Source organism: Crocuta crocuta, unplaced genomic scaffold, assembly GCF_008692635.1.
Source record: "Crocuta crocuta isolate KB4526 unplaced genomic scaffold, BGI_CrCroc_1.0 scaffold337, whole genome shotgun sequence".
NCBI classification, from domain to species: domain Eukaryota; kingdom Metazoa; phylum Chordata; class Mammalia; order Carnivora; family Hyaenidae; genus Crocuta; species Crocuta crocuta.
In genome coordinates this window covers 987,108-1,006,868 of record NW_027528873.1, presented here as the reverse complement: position 1 = coordinate 1,006,868, position 19,761 = coordinate 987,108, and the positions used below count along the sequence as shown (strand labels likewise).

The 19,761-nt window shown below is 36.4% G+C and overlaps 1 protein-coding gene across 2 annotated transcripts in view; it reads right to left on the bottom strand.

Moving 5' to 3' along the window:
- The window catches only part of ARMC8 (armadillo repeat containing 8), a 106,260-nt gene that overhangs the window by 60,833 nt on the left and 25,666 nt on the right, over window positions 1–19,761 (bottom strand). The window contains exons 2-5 of one of the 2 annotated variants that reach the window (XM_077756667.1): window positions 16,205–16,281; window positions 3,905–3,976; window positions 2,371–2,513; window positions 2,169–2,266 (exon numbers count right to left, since the gene is read on the bottom strand). In XM_077756667.1, coding sequence (XP_077612793.1) covers window positions 2,169–2,266; window positions 2,371–2,513; window positions 3,905–3,976; window positions 16,205–16,281 — 390 coding nt within the window. The remainder of the gene's footprint in view (window positions 1–2,168; window positions 2,267–2,370; window positions 2,514–3,904; window positions 3,977–16,204; window positions 16,282–19,761) is intronic. The other variant, XM_077756668.1, reaches the window with a different exon arrangement.

Below are 19,761 nucleotides of genomic sequence, written 5' to 3'. Positions count from 1 at the left end.
TTCTGCTCTCTTCTAAGTGGACTGTCTTGTTTTCAGTTTACTGTCTGAGTTGCTGTACCAGCTAGCTCTATACAATCCAACTCACAGATATCAATTAATTACACTAAAACACTACTCTGTCATTATCCCATGCAACACTTTTCACAGATTCACACTGTCGTTGACGCATAAAACTGAGATGTTTCCTAATTTGGACATTCTCACTGTGAAAGCCACTTAACGTTCTTGGGCCTTAAATTGTTCTTATGTAAAAAAGTTAAGTCAGTGTAGACGAGTTTTCCAAATTATGTACCATGATCCGTTAGTAGGTCATAAAATCATTTTGGAAAGTGAGGAGGAAGGAGTTAAAACAGCTGGCCAGGATCAATTTCTCACTGTTAATGGGGATAGAGAGAAATTTATAGGGTAAAGAAGACAAGCAATTGGTTTAATCTCTTTGTAAACATCAAAATGGGACCTTCAGGGAAACAGACTGACATTTACTAGGAGTAGAGCTCTTCTCTGTATAAAGCTTTGAGGAGGATGTCCCCAATTTAGGATAGCTTAAAGTATAAATCATTAGTTTAGTTCTCAAATAGTGGTCCATGGACCAAGAGCCTCTGAGTTACCTGGAAACTTGTTAGAAAAGCAAATCCTCAGGCCCTACCCCAGACTCACTGAATCACAAAGTCTGACAGTAGGCACAAGCAAACTGTGCTTAATAAACCTTCCAGGTAATCATGGTCCATGCTCAAGTCTAATAACTGTTGTAGTGAAGAGTATTGATTTATGAGGCACGGCTCCCTGAAGAATACTGCACAAATCCCTAATGTATAAAATTGAGATGTTTCATAATTTAGAGCTTCCCTGCTGTGTGAAGTGACCCATGAACCTCACTTACAGACCTTACGTATCATTAGGGGCCAACGGAGCATGTCTCCGATGTGGGGAGGATGGACTACGGAGCCTCGTGACATTCCACCCTCCCCCTGCTTGTTTTGCCTATGCCTCTTGATTACTTATATTCTTGAAATATTTGTAAAATGTGATTCTAGATAAGAATAGGAATGTATCCTATCTGACACTGATTCTTTGTGTTGGCTGAGAGAAACACAACCAGCATTTTTTTTTACAAATGAGAAAAGTCAGAATAGAAACCAGAGGGCATCATATTTATGGAACTGTTTTGTGAAGACTGTCCCAGGAATCTTCTTTCTCTCTGCATCCCCTCACACATCTGCACAGTGTGGCAATGGAAACTATATTTCTTATCATGGATTATAAATCAGAGAGTTTGAAAAATACTGGCCTAGTTAATGTTCATTAAGAAAGTCTCCTGTAATCAATAGATAAAAACATCCCCTGAGGTTAATCCCTGAGGTTTTTGAAAACTACTGAATGACCCCAAAGATCTCCAGATTCTCTCACACATGTTCTCTGATTCTAGCCTAGCAAGCAAGCCTCCTGCAGGCTGGATCTGGGTCACCTCTCCAGAATCTAACACTGATCCCTTTGCCACATTAGACTACTCTACCCACCGCCCTGCATATTCTCTCTTACACAAATCTTTCCCAGAATGGCCTCTTTCCTCCCCACTTCTCTAAATCTTATCTATTATTCAAGATCCAGATCAAATTCTCTGTAAAGCGTACTCTGCTGGATTTAACCTAGAGTAAGTACATTAAATATATTGCCTTTAATTTGGTAGTAAGAGATCAAAATGGGTCTTTTTTTTTTTTTTTAAATTTTTTTTAATGTTTTATTTATTTCTAGGAGAGAGAGAGAGACAGCGTGAGCAGGGGAGGGCCAGAGAGAGAGGGTGTCACAGACTGAAACAGGCTCCAGGCTCCGAGCTGGCAGTCAGCACAGAGCCCGACGCGGGGCTCGAACCCACGAACCGTGAGATCATGACCTAAGCGAAAGTCGGACGCTTAACCGACTAAGCCACCCAGGCGCCCCTGGGTCTTCTTTTTTTAAACAGCTTATAAATTCTTCAAGGTCTGATACTATCTTTTACTTCTTTATAATATCTAGAACATCTGATATCTGCAAATTAGCAAGCACTGACATACTTCTTGAGACTTTTCCTATGATACAACACAGTTATGATGAGTTTTGAGATGCCGAATAAAGTAGATGTATGTTGCTAGTGAAATCTAGCTGATGATTCAAACACTTCTACAACTCACTGTATACAGCAGCTCCTCTGGAGTGACGGGACTGGTAAAGATGGTGCGCAGGCACCGGAGGCAAGCTTCGATGAACTTCAGGTCTGGAGACAGTAGTCCTGTCAATAGAAAAGAGATGTGAGGCTCATCCTTTCAATCCGTATTTTAAATACTACAAATTGATTCTGATTTTTACTTGCACAAAAATGGCTTCCTCACATACCTTGCAGTAAGGCAGGGATAATATGGCAATCTAGAAGAGACTTGACGTTGTTTTCAGTACCCATAGCAAGACTTCCCAATACCACCGCACATTCAGTTTTCAGCTCTGTGCTTGAAGTTTCTTGCTGAAGCAAGTACAATAATCTAAAAAGAAGGAATTTGATAAACAGAGGAGACTAAAAAGAATTAAACACAAGTAAATTAGCTGAACGTGACAGAAAAATGCTACCAACACTTCCCACAAACTAAAAATATGTTTGGTGAGCTTACAGAAGGTTAGGAAATGGTCATTTGTTTACATCAGCTACTAATTTAATAAAGGAATATCTGGGTAAGAAAAATCAAGAAGAGATTTTCTTCACTTTGAGCAAAAGAGCTATTACATATAATCTTAGAATTTATCAGAACTATTATTCTGAAAATCGTCCATAAGTAGAGACAGCAGCACCACGGTCCATGTTATCTGCCACTCCAGGATATGAAGACTCTGGACAGTCAATGCCAAGTGCTATCAGATCTTAAATTCAGACAAGAAAGGGACCTGGACTATCCAGAAGTGTATTTCAGAGATCACAGAGGTTTAGCCTAGAAGAAATATTCAGAGTCCTTATGCAGTTCTTCAAGCAAGGAAAACTCTTCTTTCTCCAGTTTTCCCATTTGGGAATCAGGAGATCCTCTCATTTCCATCCCAGCCCTGCCTGTCAAGCAAATATTCCCTAAATTCTAATCAGCTGCCACTTATGACCACCTCTTTTATGTTCTACAGTAAAACACTCATGCTCCTTTAAGTACACTTACATACACTGAACACTAATCCCCTAAGAAAGGCTGCTGAGAGTTTTATGGTTACCACAGTATATATTTGAGGTCAGTTATGATAAAAACAATAAAACCATGAATCCTGCATCAAAAGACAAAAATGAAGAGGAAAAAAATATTAAAATTCCTGGAAAAAAAAAACCAGCAACTACACATAAAACTTAGTTCTGAGTAGCAAAGGCAAAGAGAAAGTTATACAATTATCACTGTCTGCTAAAAAGAAGCTTATTTATTAATTAGGTCATCAGCAAAAAGATAAAAAATTTTCTAAGTTAAAAAAAAGCAAATCTAAAAATTAGAAATTAAAAAAAGAAAAGCAGGATTAAAAATCAAGGAGTATTTTTTGTTGTTTTAAAAAGGTTTTGAGAATCCTAAGAAATTATTATCCAATCATATGAAACTGCTAAGGCTCTGAGGAGACAGAAGAATCAGGCTGATACATATTGTCTATCTAGCCAACACGCATCTTTTTATTTCAGGGTCAATGATCTTCCTGAATTTCCAAAAAGTATTAATACATTTGTTTCATATTCCATTCTCTGGTATTTATTTCTAAAGATATGCTTCATATATTTCAAATCATTTATTTTAAAAATTAAGAGGTTTTTAAAAACAAGATAGACAATATAGAAAAAAGATGGAGCTTATGGATGAGGATGAGAAATACATTAGAAACTTAGTATGAATAGCAAAAAAGGGACTGACAGCAAACATACCTTGGAACAGCTCCTAAAACAATGAGATTGGCTTTCTGCTTGTTGTTTCCAATTACAGCATTTTTCATGTCTCTGAATTCAGGGGAAGAGAAAAGGGCAAGGAGTGTTGAGACATCACAGAAAAATCAATGATCAATTCATTCCACTTTATCTTTACTATGCAACATCTTGGATTGACAAGTAGAGAAATCAGTGACAAAGTGAATCCTTGATCCTTTTTGTACCTGGAGTACCAAAGGGCAGAACAGAGATAGGTACTGAGTGAACCTGGGGGCTGTAATACAGGAAAGTAGGGGAGTGGGGCAAGTGGGAGATACCCTGAAACACTCATAAAAGACTTCCAATGCAAAGGATGTTGAGTTCCTCAGAAAAGGCCCACACATTATATCTAACCTTGTCTCAGGGATCATGATTTTGTTCGTTTCTATCTTCTTTTTCTGACTTCTTTGAATTGAACATTTCTTATGGTTCCTTTTACCTCCTTTTATTATCTAATTAGCTGTGCCTCTTCGGGTTTTGTTTTGTTGCTTTTTAGTGGTTGTTTTACAGTTTACAATATATATCTTTTAAATTATCAGTCGGTCTTCAAGGGATATTATCTTATTTCATTTGTGTTTTAAGAGCCTTGCAAGCATATACTTATATTTTTCCATCATTCTTTGTGCTATTACTGTCATAGCAGATTTTATTTTTTTACTTGGTTAAAAATAATATATCGTTACTATTTTTCAGTTAAGCAGCCCATTACCTTTCAAAGAGATTTAAAAATAAGAAAAAAAAACTTTTCTATTTCCCACATATTCACCAGTATTTTTTAATATAGCTACACTCAGATCTTTACTTCCTCAGGAATAAAAACTCTATTCCACAAGAACAATATCTCTATGAATGACCAACTGGTTCACAAACATTGACTGGTCCCATATGACAGGTTAAGAAAAAAATAAATAGTTCAAAGTAAACCTAGTACTACTAATAAAGTGATTAATAAAAAATACTCACCCTAATTGGTCAGTAGTGCTATCTTAATATAAAACACCAGATGGTGGCTCTGTCAGTTCAGCGCCTGACTCTGCTCAGGTCATAATCTCACTGTTCATGAGTTTGAGACCCATTTCAGGCTCTGTGCTGAGGCCTTGAAGCCTGCTTCAAATTTTAAGTCTCCCTTTCTCTCTGCCCCTCACCTGCTCACGCTCTGTCTCTCTCTCAAAAATAAACAAACATTTAAAAAAAAATTTTAACACTAGGATGCTAGGTGATTCTACATAGCAGTGGTTCTCAAACCGGGGAAGAGAGGATGAAAGCCCCATAAGGGCATTTTAGAAGTTAATGAGGGTGTCTCGAAATTTCTGGTCATAGTTTTACAATTAGACAGAAAGCAATTTTTTTTGGTACGCTTTAAAGAAAGCTGTATTTTTCAGTATTGCGTCTGTCCTGTAAATAAGAAGGAGACTACACTTTTTATTAGAAGTTATTTGATTTTGGAAAATCAGATCACCAGCACAGTGGCCACTCACAGTACTGGAGTTATCAATACCATACATCATTCCACATTTTGAGCTCTTGCGCTCACACTGCTTCATTAAGTCTTCTAATGTATTCATGCCTAAATGTTTACATATGGAAACATTATAAACTATCCTTAAAATTTTTTTCATTTATATTATAAGCAGGGAGGCACTGTATTATTTTTGGAGTTATGTATGTGAAGAGTTGTATTATTACTAATTTAATTTCAGGGTGGTACAGGGATCATTAACAAATATTTATGAGGGGGTGTCACATCTGACAGTGTTAAGACCATCACTATAGAGCCTCAAAGTTCTTATAGCTCACCAATTTCTTTCATATCCCCAAATAAGTTCCTCTAATTCTCACACAGCATTTCTTTTAACTCTTAAGGTGACAGAGCTCTAACATATATAGGAATTTTTTTGTCAACTCTGAAACTTAGAATCCTAAAAAACTCTGTAATTGGCAAACCATGATCTTGTAGAAAAACAGTAGAAAACAGGGAGAAAATGCTACTTTAAAAAATCAACAACTAAATGTTATAGTCAGCATGTATTTCCAATACCAACCAAATTCACTGGCATTAAAGACCCTGATGATAATTACAATACCGTTTCTCCTTAATTACCTCCTTTGATTATGGCAGAAAAATACTGCTGTGATGCAGTGATGTGCTGAAAGCTGATTCTCACAAGTTTTTGAATGGCATTTTCACAAATTTGGAGCCAACCACTGTTGGCCAGTCTTCCTCCAGAAGCTCAGTGCCTTAGGGTAGGTCTATTTTTTCAGGGCCTTATCTGTTTCTCTCTGAAAACCATCATTCAGATCTTCCGCATGGTTCACAGGGTAAGAGTATTTTTTTCATTTATGGGGACTAAGTTGAATGAAGCTTACTAGGGTTTTAACCAAGCTCTGACAGACAATTATAAAATTATGGGATATCAAAGCCTCACCGAACAAAGCATAGTGGGTGAGACTGTACATCTAGGCTTTGACCTCCTTATAGAGACTTACTTCCCAATTATCAGCTTATAGACCCTAACTTAGCAGTTTACCACTTACTTTCATCTTCTTTTCGCTTAATGCGTTCTGTTTATACTAATGTAGCACATCCATTTGTCCAACAGTTACCTGTTGAGAGTCTATTTTGTGCCAGGCACCATTTTCTCTCTATTCTGGAATTCCTAACAGAAACATTTCCCCAGACTTTTGTCCACTCTTCCTAAACTAAGCAGAAATGAGGTGTCCTTACATTACCTTTTAAGTGTTCCAAATGTCTGGAACCACACAAAAGTAAATGTTTTTATAGACAAAAGCAAACAAAAACCCCTCTAAAACCAATTTTCCAGTTCTCTTAAAAGTTCACAAAAGACATGAAGGAGGTAGCTGGTAGTTACAGAGTAAATGCAGACTGAAGAGAATACCATTAATAAAATGTACCAATGTCTAAAGAAAATAATTCTTGCTGTGGCTTTCACAAGTAAAATCTATTTATGGTACATAAGGAAGATGAGACTTTACCACCTAGCAAATAAATTCTAGCCAGCTGTTACTATAAAGAGATACTAGAAGATCATTTCTATGAAAGAGTTACAACTGAAATAATCATTATCATATACACCTATCCGTAGCAGATCTAAATATGGTTTAAGATTCCATTTCAGAGCCAGAGTGTAACTATTCTCTCTCTCTTTTCCTTATCCCCTCCCTCCTATCTTCCTGTGGCTAACTTTACTCATCTTTCAGGTCTGACCTTAGATATTAATGTTAATTCTTCCAGGAAGCCTGCCCTGACAACTCCCAGGTCTAGGTTAGGTGTTCCTGCTAGCCACCCTCAATCATAGCACACTCATTACTTTGTCTGACAGAGGTCTATTTCCTCTTGAGAGGCAAGAAAGCCAATCTGATCTGAAAATATCAGAGAAGTTACTATCAATGGATCACAAAATGCACCATAGAGAAATCCTTATTTTTGTAACATGCAAACTCACAACTATCATCCAAGATGGGAGCACAACAAAATTATCCAAAATTTATATACTGCCTTGGAAGTTGACAAAGCATTCCATATCTATCATTTTACTTCATCTTCATCACAACCTTGAGTAATATTAACCCCATTTTACTGATGAGGAAACTAAGAATCAGGTTTGAGGCTTTTCTCAAAGCTCCATATTAAATGATAGAGCCAGTCTCAATCCATGTTTTTCATACCAAATGTTTTTTCCCGTTACCTTCAGCATATCAAGCAATCAGAACAAACTGATCAAAAAGAAGTCAGCTAATGTATTTCCTTTTCCTCCCATGTTTCAATTTTACATTTTATACAAGATAAAGGCATTTCTAACTTTCAATTAAAAATATCCTTTTCCCAGATAGTTGCAAATGACATATCAGATAAAGGGTTAATATCCAGAATCTATAAGGAACTCACCAAACTACACGCCCAAAAAACAAACAACCCAGTGAAGAAATGGGCAGAAGATATGAACAGACACTTCTCCAAAGAGGACATCCAGATGGCCAACAGACACATGAAACGATGCTCAGCATCCCTCCTCATCAGGGAAATACAAATCAAAACCACACTGAGATACCACCTCACGCCAGTCAGAGTGGCTAAAATGAGCAAATCAGAGAACTCTAGATGCTGGCGAGGATGTGGAGAAACGGGCACCCTCCTACACTGTTGGTGGGAATGTAAACTGGTACAGCCCCTCTGGAAAACAGTGTGGAGGTTCCTCAGGAAACTAACCATAGAACTCCCCTATGACCCAGCAATAGCACTGCTAGGAATTTACCCAAGGGATACAGAAATGCTGAGGCATAGGAGCACATGGACCCCAATGTTCATAGCAGCACTCTCCACAATAGCTAAAACATGGAAAGAGCCTAAGTGTCCATCCACAGATGAATGGATCAAGAAGATGTGGTTTATCTATACCATGGAATACTACATGGCAATGAGAAACAATGAAATCTGGCCATGTGTAGCAACATGGATGGACCTTGAGGGTGTTATGCTGAGCGAAATAAGTCAGGCAGAGAAGGACAAATATCATATGTTTGCACGTATAGGAGGATTAGGAGGAACTTGACGGAGGAACAAGGGGGAGAAGAAGGGCGGAAATGGTGGGGGAAAGGGAGAGAGGCAAACCATGAGAGACTCTTGAATGCTGACAAAAACTGAGGACTGATGGATGTGGGGGGGAGGGGGGATGGGCATGGAGGAGGACACTTGTGGGGATGAGCACTGAGTGTTATGTGGAAACTAATTTGACAATAAACTATTTGTAAAAAAAAAAAAAAAAATCTTTTTCCAGTAGATCAAAGTATATATACATATCCTATCTACCAACTTTTTACAAAATGTTTATTTATTTTATTTTTGAGAGAAAAAGAAATAGAGTATGCATGCCCAAGCAGGGGAGGGACAAAGACAGAGGGAGAGAGAGAATCCCAAGCAGGCTCTGTGCTGTCAGCACAGAGTGCAACAGGGGCTTGAACTCATGAACCATGAGATCACGACCTAAGCTGAAATCAAGAGTCAGACACTTAATTGACTGAGCCACCCAGGCTCCCCTTGTATCTACCAACTTTTAATGCAGAAAGAAAAAAAAAAATGCCCTACTCATATATTACTGAAATTCAACAATTAAGTTTTGAGCTCAGCACTGTGTTAGGCTCTATGAAGGATAGAAAAGCATCACATAATGGGATGCTTAAAGAGTTAATCTTCTTGGGGAGGAAAAATAACACTAACAGTGTAAAGCAGTGCTATATTATAAATCAAGTGCTTATAAGCCTGAGATAAACAGATGATGAGACAAGCTTACCAGGTTTTGAGGCAATGGCAGGAACTAAATGAACCTTAGAAAATGGCTAGGATTTGGATAGTGAATGGGAAGGGCAAACGGGAAAGCCATTCATAAGACCATATTGGAAATAAATACATCATATTTCTAGGGCAGGACCAGGAGCCTGGATTAAAAAGAAGTGTCCCTTTAAAGTGGGAATATTAAACAGAACAAAAAGAAAAGTGATAAAGAGAAGAGACAAACTCAAGGGTGACAGATTAAGGAGCAATCAAGTTTCCATCAGAAAAAGCGTTATGAAGGAAGCAATGACTAAGGATGATAAGCTGGATGTGGACTGGATGGGAATGCAGATAATACTAGAGTCAAGAAAGGAAACTAAATGGCTGATGCCCTTCCTCTCTGGTCCCATAACTACCATGTACTTAGGATTACTGTAACATTCACTAACCACACTACGGTGGACAGTCTATTTAGCTATCTGACTCCTTCAAAGACTTCTGGATCTTCCAAGCAGTGACTATATTATTCATTCTTATATACTCTCATCCTAGCACAATGCCTAGCACATGACAGGCACTCAATTAATGTTTGCTGAAGGAATTATACAATCCTTCCAGATATCTGGTTACATGAGACTGACTAAGATGGCAGGCAGAAGAATCATTAATACAGAAGACATTCTGAGGAAGCAGTTAACAAGATGATTTGATGGGTACAGGAAATCGGATATGTGACATGTCTTGAGTGACTACTACAAGTTTGAGTTCCCGGAGCAGAGAACAATAGGAAGCTTAGAAAATAAGTCCCTTAACAAGACAAAGACTTATTTTGATTTTAGACACAATGAATTATCTTTGAAGTGAGATTAAAAATATCCAGGTAGAAAAGCTAAAAAGTAAGCCTGGGGAATATCCTACTCTTTGAGGATGGGAGAAGCAGCCAATATTAAGATGTTACAAAAATGCATCTGTCAGGGTACGTTCTTAGCTAAAATCTACCTAGAATCTTAAATCTTCCCGCTAATAAATGGACTCAAGAAGCATTTACTTTTATGCGGAGATTAACCTTTCTACTTCCTTTCTTTACTCTGAAAGAGATTAATTTTCAGTGTGGAAGAGAAAAAGGCTCAAATATTAAACCATTATGTACAGTGCCTACCAGAACGTCTGTCTAAATTAGAATATTAGGATAGTGATCAAAACCAAGAGAGAAAGTAAACACTGCACTTTGCAATTGAAACAGCAAGAAAACAATTTTTAAAAAGTGGGATCAAGACGTGCTGGGGAAACAGTTCTAGTCAATCGGTCAAAACAGTGTAACAGCCTAAACAGCATAAATTTTAAATGAAAACCTAATACTTAAAAACAGAAAACTATTTTTAAAATCACTGAAGGTTGAAACAACAAACTAAAGATCAAGTATATCATTTTCATTTTGAACCAGTATTACTTTTCACTTACCTGAAGAAGCTCCTGTTTGGAATACTGTACACTCAATTCTTCATCTAATTGGTGTGAAGTAGCCAAAAAAAAAAAATTAACCAGATACCAAAAACTATAATCTGATATAAAGTTTGACCTCCTTCTGAAAACTCACTGGTCATAGGAGAAAATACACATTTGAGGGTAGCTAGACTAAGGTGATACATGGTGAACAATGCACAGAATTATTAGGACTTGGAAAATTATAAACATACTCCCCTGTCCCTGTAATTATTATTAATTATGATGTACTTTTTGAAGAATATAACATCCAAACACCGAAGTATAGTAAGCTTTCCATTATCCAGCATGGTTAGGGAGTGAGATACACTCATTCTAATTAAAGTTACCAATGCCACATGTGAACTGCCAACTGCAGAAGAATTAGATAATGGTGTATTAGATATTATCCAAATTGAAATTATTTTTAACGTAAGGTATTGATCCAAGAGGCACTTGAAAAATTTATACTGAACTTCCCATTTTTAGTCAACTGAGGCATTTATTGTGTACCTGCTATACATATAAATTGAACAGAATTGAAAATGGACAGCAATTTAGGTCTTTTTTTTTTTTTTGGTAAACAAATTACACTGTTGTGTAGATTTTTTGGAATGTACGTGGTATTAGATACACTTCCAATATACTAGTTCAGAAATTAGAAGTTAACATATTTAACTCTTTGTTTTATCATTGTGTAATTACAAATCACCTTACAGTCTCCAAAAATGAAGAGTAAAATGTAATAACTGCATTAAAATAAATGCCAGATTTTAGAGCATATTAATAAATATTTTTGATACATGTAATCATTCTAAAGAACATCAAAAGTGTTACAACATTATGGCAGTATTCAGTTAAATGTTCTACAAATATGACAAGATATGTAACACACATATGTATACAAATATATAGCTATTCTTGGTAATGCAAAATTCATATGACATATACAAACAGCTTATCTATCTGTGCATAAAACTATCAGTCTGACCTAATAATTTCTGGAAAAACTCAGTGTATGGTCATTTTTATTTATATTTATCTATAACAGTTTTATTTTTTAATTTTTTTAAATTTATAAATAAATTAACACATTTATTTTGAGAAACAGAGCATGATCGGGGGAGGGGCAGAGAGAGAGGGAGACACAGAATCCAATGCAGGCTCCAGGTTCTGAGCTGTCAGCACAGAGCCCGACACGGGGCTTGAACTCCCAAACTGCCAGATCATGACCTGAGCTGAAGTCAGACACTCAACCGACTGAGTCACCCAGACTCCCCTATAACACTTTTAAAAGTAACTCACAGAACTATTCCTTTTGAATTATCCTAAAACTTATCCTTTAAATAAAACTTTCTCAAAATCCAAAGCCCTCATTTTATGAAAGCTCATATCTTCAGCTCATGCAAGGAAAATGGGACATAGCTATATTCTACTAAAACCAAAGGTACATAATTTCTTGGAACCAGAAAATCAAGTAATCATTACCAAAATAAACTTATATCATTAATACATTAAAATATCTTGGAAATAGGGGCTCCTGAGCGGCTCAGTCGGTTGAGTGTCCAACTCTTGATTTCGGCTCAGGTCATGATCTCACAGTTCTGGGCTCTGCACTGACAGCGTGAAGTCTGCTTGAGATTCTCTCTCTCCTTCCCGCTCTGTCCTCCCCCAGCTCATGCTTGCTCGCTCGCTCTCTCTCAAAATAAATAAACATTAAAAAATAATTTTAAAAAATACCTGAGAAAATAATTTTTAGAAGTAGATACTTCGTGAAAACCACCCACCAATTCCACAGTACCCTCAACTGCCTGAGTTTAACAAGAGATCCAGTCTAATTTCCTCGTTCTATTCAACTTGGGAACTACAAAGCCAGCCGTTATTTGCTTACATCATTTTTTGCTTTTTAACATAGACCCAAGTAGGGATATCTGCTGATCTTTTCCTGGAGATTCACTACTATAAAAAAAAAACAACAGATCAGGTGGTCATATTTATTACATATATTTTTTTTAAAAAGACCACAGTGTTAAGCAGCTTTGACAATCTACATAAACAGTTGAATAGTTATTCTTCTGCAACTATGAGATTTAACATGGTTGACCTACTACTGCACTAGTAACCTCATCAAAAAAAATCCTTTAACTGTTTTTTAAAGTCATGAACAGAGCTCCACACTAGAGGAAGCTCAGAACTTGCAATGTAGTATAGTTTATTTGATATAGCTACCCTGTTGTACTTGCAAAGTCCACAATTTATGATCTACATAATTGGACCTCTCTGTCTTCTCTGTTCAAATCTTACTCCTACCTAATGATCTTCAATTCAGTTAGGCATTTCAAACTTTGCTCTTTTAAGATTTGCTTCTGTATTCAAACCTTTGATACAATAGGATAATTTAAAGTTATGCCAAATATTGTACTACTAACAAGACAGTTATTCCTAGAGAACTCTTCCTCATTTTTCAACAATTAAAACTAAGCACCTCTGTTGCTTAATAGTATTTTTCAATAAGGGCATATTCAGAACTATGTATAATGGTCCTTTATGACATGGGTTATCTGCAAAGAAGTTCCCTATGAGTATGGTAGGACTAAGGCTCTAACACAGTTGAGTCGATTAGTTATAGACCATGATGAAAAGTCCTTATTGGCCTTTAATTTCTTCAATTTTCTTTTTCCTGCTGGTATGTTTTATATGTTCACAATTCTTTTTAAAAAATCAAACTTACAACTAGAAAAATGATAAAACTCTAGTTGTCCTGTCGCTAAAGCTAGTTGTCAATTTTTGAATGTCTTTCCAATTGGATATTTTGGACTCAAATCTGATTACTTCAGCTTCTATCTTCTCCTTCCCTAAAATTAGGCTACCTTTGATTGTTTACACTCTGTGACTACCTCCCTGGTATCCACCTATTTTGGTCTAAGAATGGTCTCTGTATGACTCAATAGTAGCTGTGTAATGTGTATAAAAAGGAAAAAATTGGTCCACTCTCCTTTCCTAAACATCATTTTGGCCCCCCTTTTCCTGTATCAATACTGTATTATTCTGGTATTAGACAAAGTTGCTTAAGAATAAAATGTTAAAAATATAGTTTGCTTTCTAGTCTCTTACGTGCAATTAATCTTTAGACAGTGACAAAGTTTAGGACAGAATTAAGTCAGAAAGAATCAATTTTCTCTCTGGGGACAAGGACACTTTATCAAATAACCCTACACATATCTGTATAAAGCCAGCTCTATTCTGACATAAAGTGAAAAGCTTTGGGTGATCTGTGCCTTTCAAATTTTAAATGGATTTTACTATTGTTAAATAGCAATTATGTATACTGGAATATGTTATCACTTGGAGTCTCTTGTTCTAGCCCCTCTCCCCTGTTAGTCCGAATTGTTTTTATGTTTGTATTTTTGTTTTTCCTTCTCTTCTTTGAAAAGAATCATCTTATTTTTGAAGTTGTTTTACATTAGGGTCAATAATGACTAAGCACTTACATACCAATTTGCGGGTATCTACAACACACCAGGCACTGGACTTTTTATTTCTGACTTAATTTTTACAACTTGGCAAAACAGGCACATTACTCTCCCTTTACAGATGATGAAGCTGAGGCTAAAGGAAATTAAGCAACTCACCCAAGCACACAGCTAGGAAAGACCTCCACAAGGAAATCTCAGGAATTCAACCTCCTGTTGTCCAAATCCAAAGACCATAGTCTTTACACTCCATCATCCCTCCACAAAAATCTTGTTCATCTATTTCAGCTAACAGCTTAGTCTTCCAAGACTTAGTAACTTTAAGAGGCCATCAAGCTTCACCTTAGCTCGTTCATTATAATATGCTCTTACCACAGTATTTTATGCCTTACTTATTTATCAACTTTCAAGAAGCTATACAGTGTTCTTTGATAAATGAGAAATTTCTCAAAGTGACAAGTAACACCTAAGTTAGCAACTCATATCATATACAAAAGTCACACAGAAATCTTGATTGACAAGATTAGCTTTTCTCCTAAATAACCACTGTAACAGTCATAATAAAAATAATGACAACATCATCATCTTCTATCATTCATGGAAAACTTAATGAGCCTGACATTTTCAACTAAACTACTTACCTAACCCTAAGTAGTATCTGGGATTACTAAAATACGAAACTGTCTGGCTGCGTGCAGAGTATCTGCCTAAGAAGGAATGTTAATCAAACCTATCCCCACAACTAATCTGTGCGTAGGTACAACCCAAACTGATTTAACAAATGGATTTAATACCACTTTCCTTGGCAATAATCAAACTAGTTTACAAAGGGGTTGATTAAACCATTACAAATTCTCCTAGTTAAAGGGGCAAAGTCAACATAGTGAGAAAACAAGAACTATAAACTCTTGTTCCTGTAAATTGAGAAAATGTGAAGATGAAGTGTCAAGTATGCCAGGTGGGTCTACATCCAGCTTCTTACCTTTTACAACTCAATTTGAATAGTCAAGCAGCCTTACTCACTTTTATCTTGCCCCTACTTTACAAATCCACATTCCAAGATATATCTTCTACAATGCCCTTTTTGTTGGGGTCAGGATGGGATGAGGTAGAGGCAGAATTACAATCTGTAGAGACTTTTATAAACAAAGCATCCTAGTCTTGCCATGACTGAGCAAAAGTTTAACTGAAAGTACCATTTGGCTGATAAAACTAACAGGGTAAGAGGAGAATAAAGTGATTCATGTGTGCTATTCCAAATGTCCTGACCTGTTTTTGTTTTCTCCTTTCCCTGGACACAGTTTAGGCCTGTAGGTACTCCATATCTGCAACCCTAAGAGGCATCTTAGGCTAGACTTTCTTCTTTAGAAGTCATGTGTTAAGAGCACAGTAACTGCTCTTGGGATAGAAAATTCATCTTTCAATCACTTGCAATCTTATCACACTTGTCTGACTTAAGTTTTTAAAAGTATTATCACCTTGGGTATGTTGCTTAAAAATTTTTCTTTCATTAAACACTAGGGAATTTTGGAGAAAAGAAGGGCATTCAGGTTATCAAGAGTTTATTTAACTTTTCTAATGACGGCTTTCTAAATTCTGAGATTTAAAACATCAGTAGGAGATTCAAGCCTTACAGACGGTCAATGAGTTAACCAAAAACAAATTAAAACAAAGAACTCTGCTAATGTATTCTCCTACCCCTTTCCAATGATAAAAGATCACCAATTTTATTCCCTTGCTTTTGCTGGATATTAAAATCACAAAAGCATTCTCCAAAGAAAACATGTTTTAAAATGGTAAAACAGGTATTCTATTTAAAAAAAAGTTAACCAAGTCAGTTAACAACTATCAGACAACTCTTTATAGTACAATATTAAAGTCATGAATATCAGGGGATCTTTCCAAAATGGAAGAAAAAAGTTTTAACCCTGAATTTTCAAAATTAGAATATTTGGCAAATTCAAACACAAAAACAAACAAGACTTTTTGATAGACTCTTAAATACATACTACTTACATGACACCTTGTAGAACTTTCTGGGGATCAGGGTCAAATAGCCTGTCAACATAGTGGCGACTGCTAGCTGTTACTTCCTAGAAAGTGGGGGGAAAAATTATGACATCTGAAGCCATGCAAATCACAAATTCACAGCATCACCCACATCAAATAGCTATTTAATCTAATTAAGGCAGATGCATTAGAATTTCTATAAAATACTTAGTATATTAATCATTCTGAGAAAAGCTTGTGACAAGATAAATAATAAGATGGGAAAGAAAGAAGATACCAAGTTCTCCCTAAAACCATAATTAGACAGTGAGATCTTTGTGGCAAGCCCTGCCAGCTTTGCCAACAGAACTGGACATAAGTATTAAGAAGCAAGGTAAGTTTCTTTATCAACTGTTGGATGTCACCTTCATATGAACAACAAACAGATAGGAATGTTGCTTCTCCTTGGTACCCACTAAAGGGAGAGAAAATCTGGCTTTCAGCAAGGAAAAAAGGGTAAGTACTTCATAAATAGTCCAAGAAGGGTAGTTCACATGCAAGAAGACTTTCAGACTGATGCAGAAAAGCTGCAATGATAGGAAGCAGATGTATGTAAAAACTTTTTCTTAATTTAAAATAACTAAACAACTTGTCAAACTTTCTGGGAGTCCAACAGAGCTATCTAGTCTAAAGTGGCTGAGGCTATGTAGAAGGGGGAGAGTTAAACATAAAGAGCAAGCAGAGACACTTACCTCCTTTTATTTGAATTGTGGAGTTTGTTCTGTTATCTTTCTTGTAATACTTACTTTGGGGGATATTTTTTATATTTAATTTTCATTACATAACTTTTTAAAGTTTTTTTTTAAGTAATCTCTACACCCAACATGGGGTTCAAACTTACAACCCCAAGACGAAGAGCAGGATGTTTTACCGACTGAGCTAACCAGGCACCCCATATTTCAAAACAAAGAACATATGTTTAAGAACCAGAGAAAAAGAATCTTTGTCCTTTCTGTTTCATTCTGATGCTTGCTAAAATAGGCTCATATATTGCCACCCATTTGCAATGAATTATCAGGGAGAGGAAGAAAAACTGGTCCATTTTACCCAGAACCCCTAATCAGAAACAGTTAATTGACAAGACACAGTGCCTGCTTAAACTTCTGAGTCACTAAAAATATCTTTGGAGAAAAACGGCATAAACTCTAATTTACTGATGACAGGATTAATTCAAAATCAAAACATTTTTTCCTATTATGAGCTTGCTACCAAAATATCCTCATAAGCAACCCAAATGTCTCCTTTTAGTATGCACTCCATTTATAAAGAACAAACAGTGGCAGCAAATAAGCAAAACTGATAGAAATACTTGTACCCAACAGATACCAGTAAAATACCTGCTAACACAATTTGGTTTACGCAAAATAACAGAATCGCAGAGTTACAAGGATTCTTAATAAGTATTTGTCCCAAACCCTTAGTTACCAAACAAGGGATGGATCTTTACTCTGATGTGAGATAATCAAAGTTTAAGTAGGGATGCAAACAACTGTACAAATACATCAAAAAATAATATATCAAGAGCAAAGTCCAGAGTAAAACTGGAAACAGTACTCCTGTAATACAAACAATGAGGTTTGTCACTCCACTTGAACATATGTGCCTCCTTGGATTTCCAACATCCTAAGTCCTTCTCAGTACCTCAGTCCCTTAGTCTCCTTTCTATCCAGGGACTGATCTTCAATTTTACTGTTCCTCTACACATCCTCTCTCACAGCTCTGCATCTCTTGCCCCTCAATGTGGTTTGGAAAAGGTGCTTAGGTTTAAGACTTGTATCTTAAACAACTTAAATTTCGCCCATGAACACCAACTCTCTTTACTACTCTGTAAAATTGTACTTCAATTTTACAAGCACTGAGTACCTGCTACACGGAAGACACTGAGGAAGGCATTAAAGATTTTAAATTTAGTAAGCCATGGTCCCTGCCGTCAATAATTCATTTTCTATTGTAATTGTGTTTAAATGTTTATATTCCCTACTAGAATAAAAAATAGAATATATAAACATACAGGCAGCAGGGAGGAGGGAGTTAATAAACAAAGAGAATCAGTGATGAAGTCTACTTAGAGGAGTTAGTTTTGTAAAACAAGTAAGACAAGGGAAGAAAGAATCAGCGTCCCAATACAGCCATTGCACACATGAAGCCAACACACACATACCATCAGCAAGTACATACCACTTGCTGGCAGCAAGAAAGAAGGGAGAATAGATGCCATCAAGAACGCAAAACACAAAAAGGTAACCAATAAGTGGCCCATAAATGGAGTACAGATTGTCATTTGGTCAAAGTTCCATGCTAGGTGCCAAAGAAGATAACAAAAAGATGTTACAGCAGAACTTTGCATTTAAGAAACTTACAATCTATAAGGGGGTCAGGCATGTATACACACACAAAAACAATGCTCTGAGCTGCCTAGGTAGCAGGGAGCTAAAGGGATATAGTCACTTATTCAATTTTACTCTGTGCTTCTGCCTAACATATTCATTGATTTGTCTATATGGGACAGGTTCTTATATTTCATTGCTTCCCTTTGTAGATCAGGCACCTCTCCTCTATCAGCCCTCTTCTCTCTTTCAAAAAGCAACCTGGAAATTTAAGAATTTGAAACAGAAGGCAATTGGTATAGATATTAAACAAACTGACCAGGGAAAACTCTGAGAAGGTGATATTTGAGCAAAGACCTGAAGAAGATGAAGGAGTAAGTCATGTAGCCACCCAGGGGTAAAGCTTTTTAGGCAAAGAGAATACCAAATGCAAAGGCTCTGAAATTGGAAGTATCCACTGTGATTAAAGAACAGGAGGCCATTCTAGGTTGGTGCAGAATGAGTGAAGGAGAAAGCCACACAAGATAAGGTCAGAGAAGACAGACCAGATGGTAAAAGGCTACATTGTCTAATACGATACCACTAGCCTCATGTGGCTATTGAACATCTGAAATGTGGCTAAGAACTGAACTTTATATTTCTTTTTAGTGGGTGGAGGAAGGAGAAAGAGACAGAGAGAGAGACAGAGACAGAGAGAGAATCTTAAGCGGGCTCTATGCTCAGCAAGCAGCCTGACGTGGGGCTTGATCTCATAACCCTAGGATCATAAACTGAACCCAAATCGAATCAGATGCTCAACCAACTGAGCCACCGAGGCACCTGAATTTTAAATTTTTCAACTTTAATATTTAAAAATTTAAAACCAAGACTGGATTCAGTTACTAGAAAACTTTTAAGAATGTCTAGAATTACTTGGGTATTCAAATCTCTTTGTTCAACTGTAAACTTTATGAAACCTAAATGCCAATCAAAATTTCACATCCAAATTGTATAAAATACACACCAGATTTTGAATACTTGATATAAAAAAGTAAGATAATTCAATTATATGGATTGTATGTTGAAATAACATTTTAATACAATGGTTTAAGTTAGATATATTAAGAATTTTTTCTTTATACTTTTACAGCATGGCTTCTAGATACTTTAAAATTATATGTGTAGCTTGCATTATTTTTCCACTGGATAGGGGTGGTG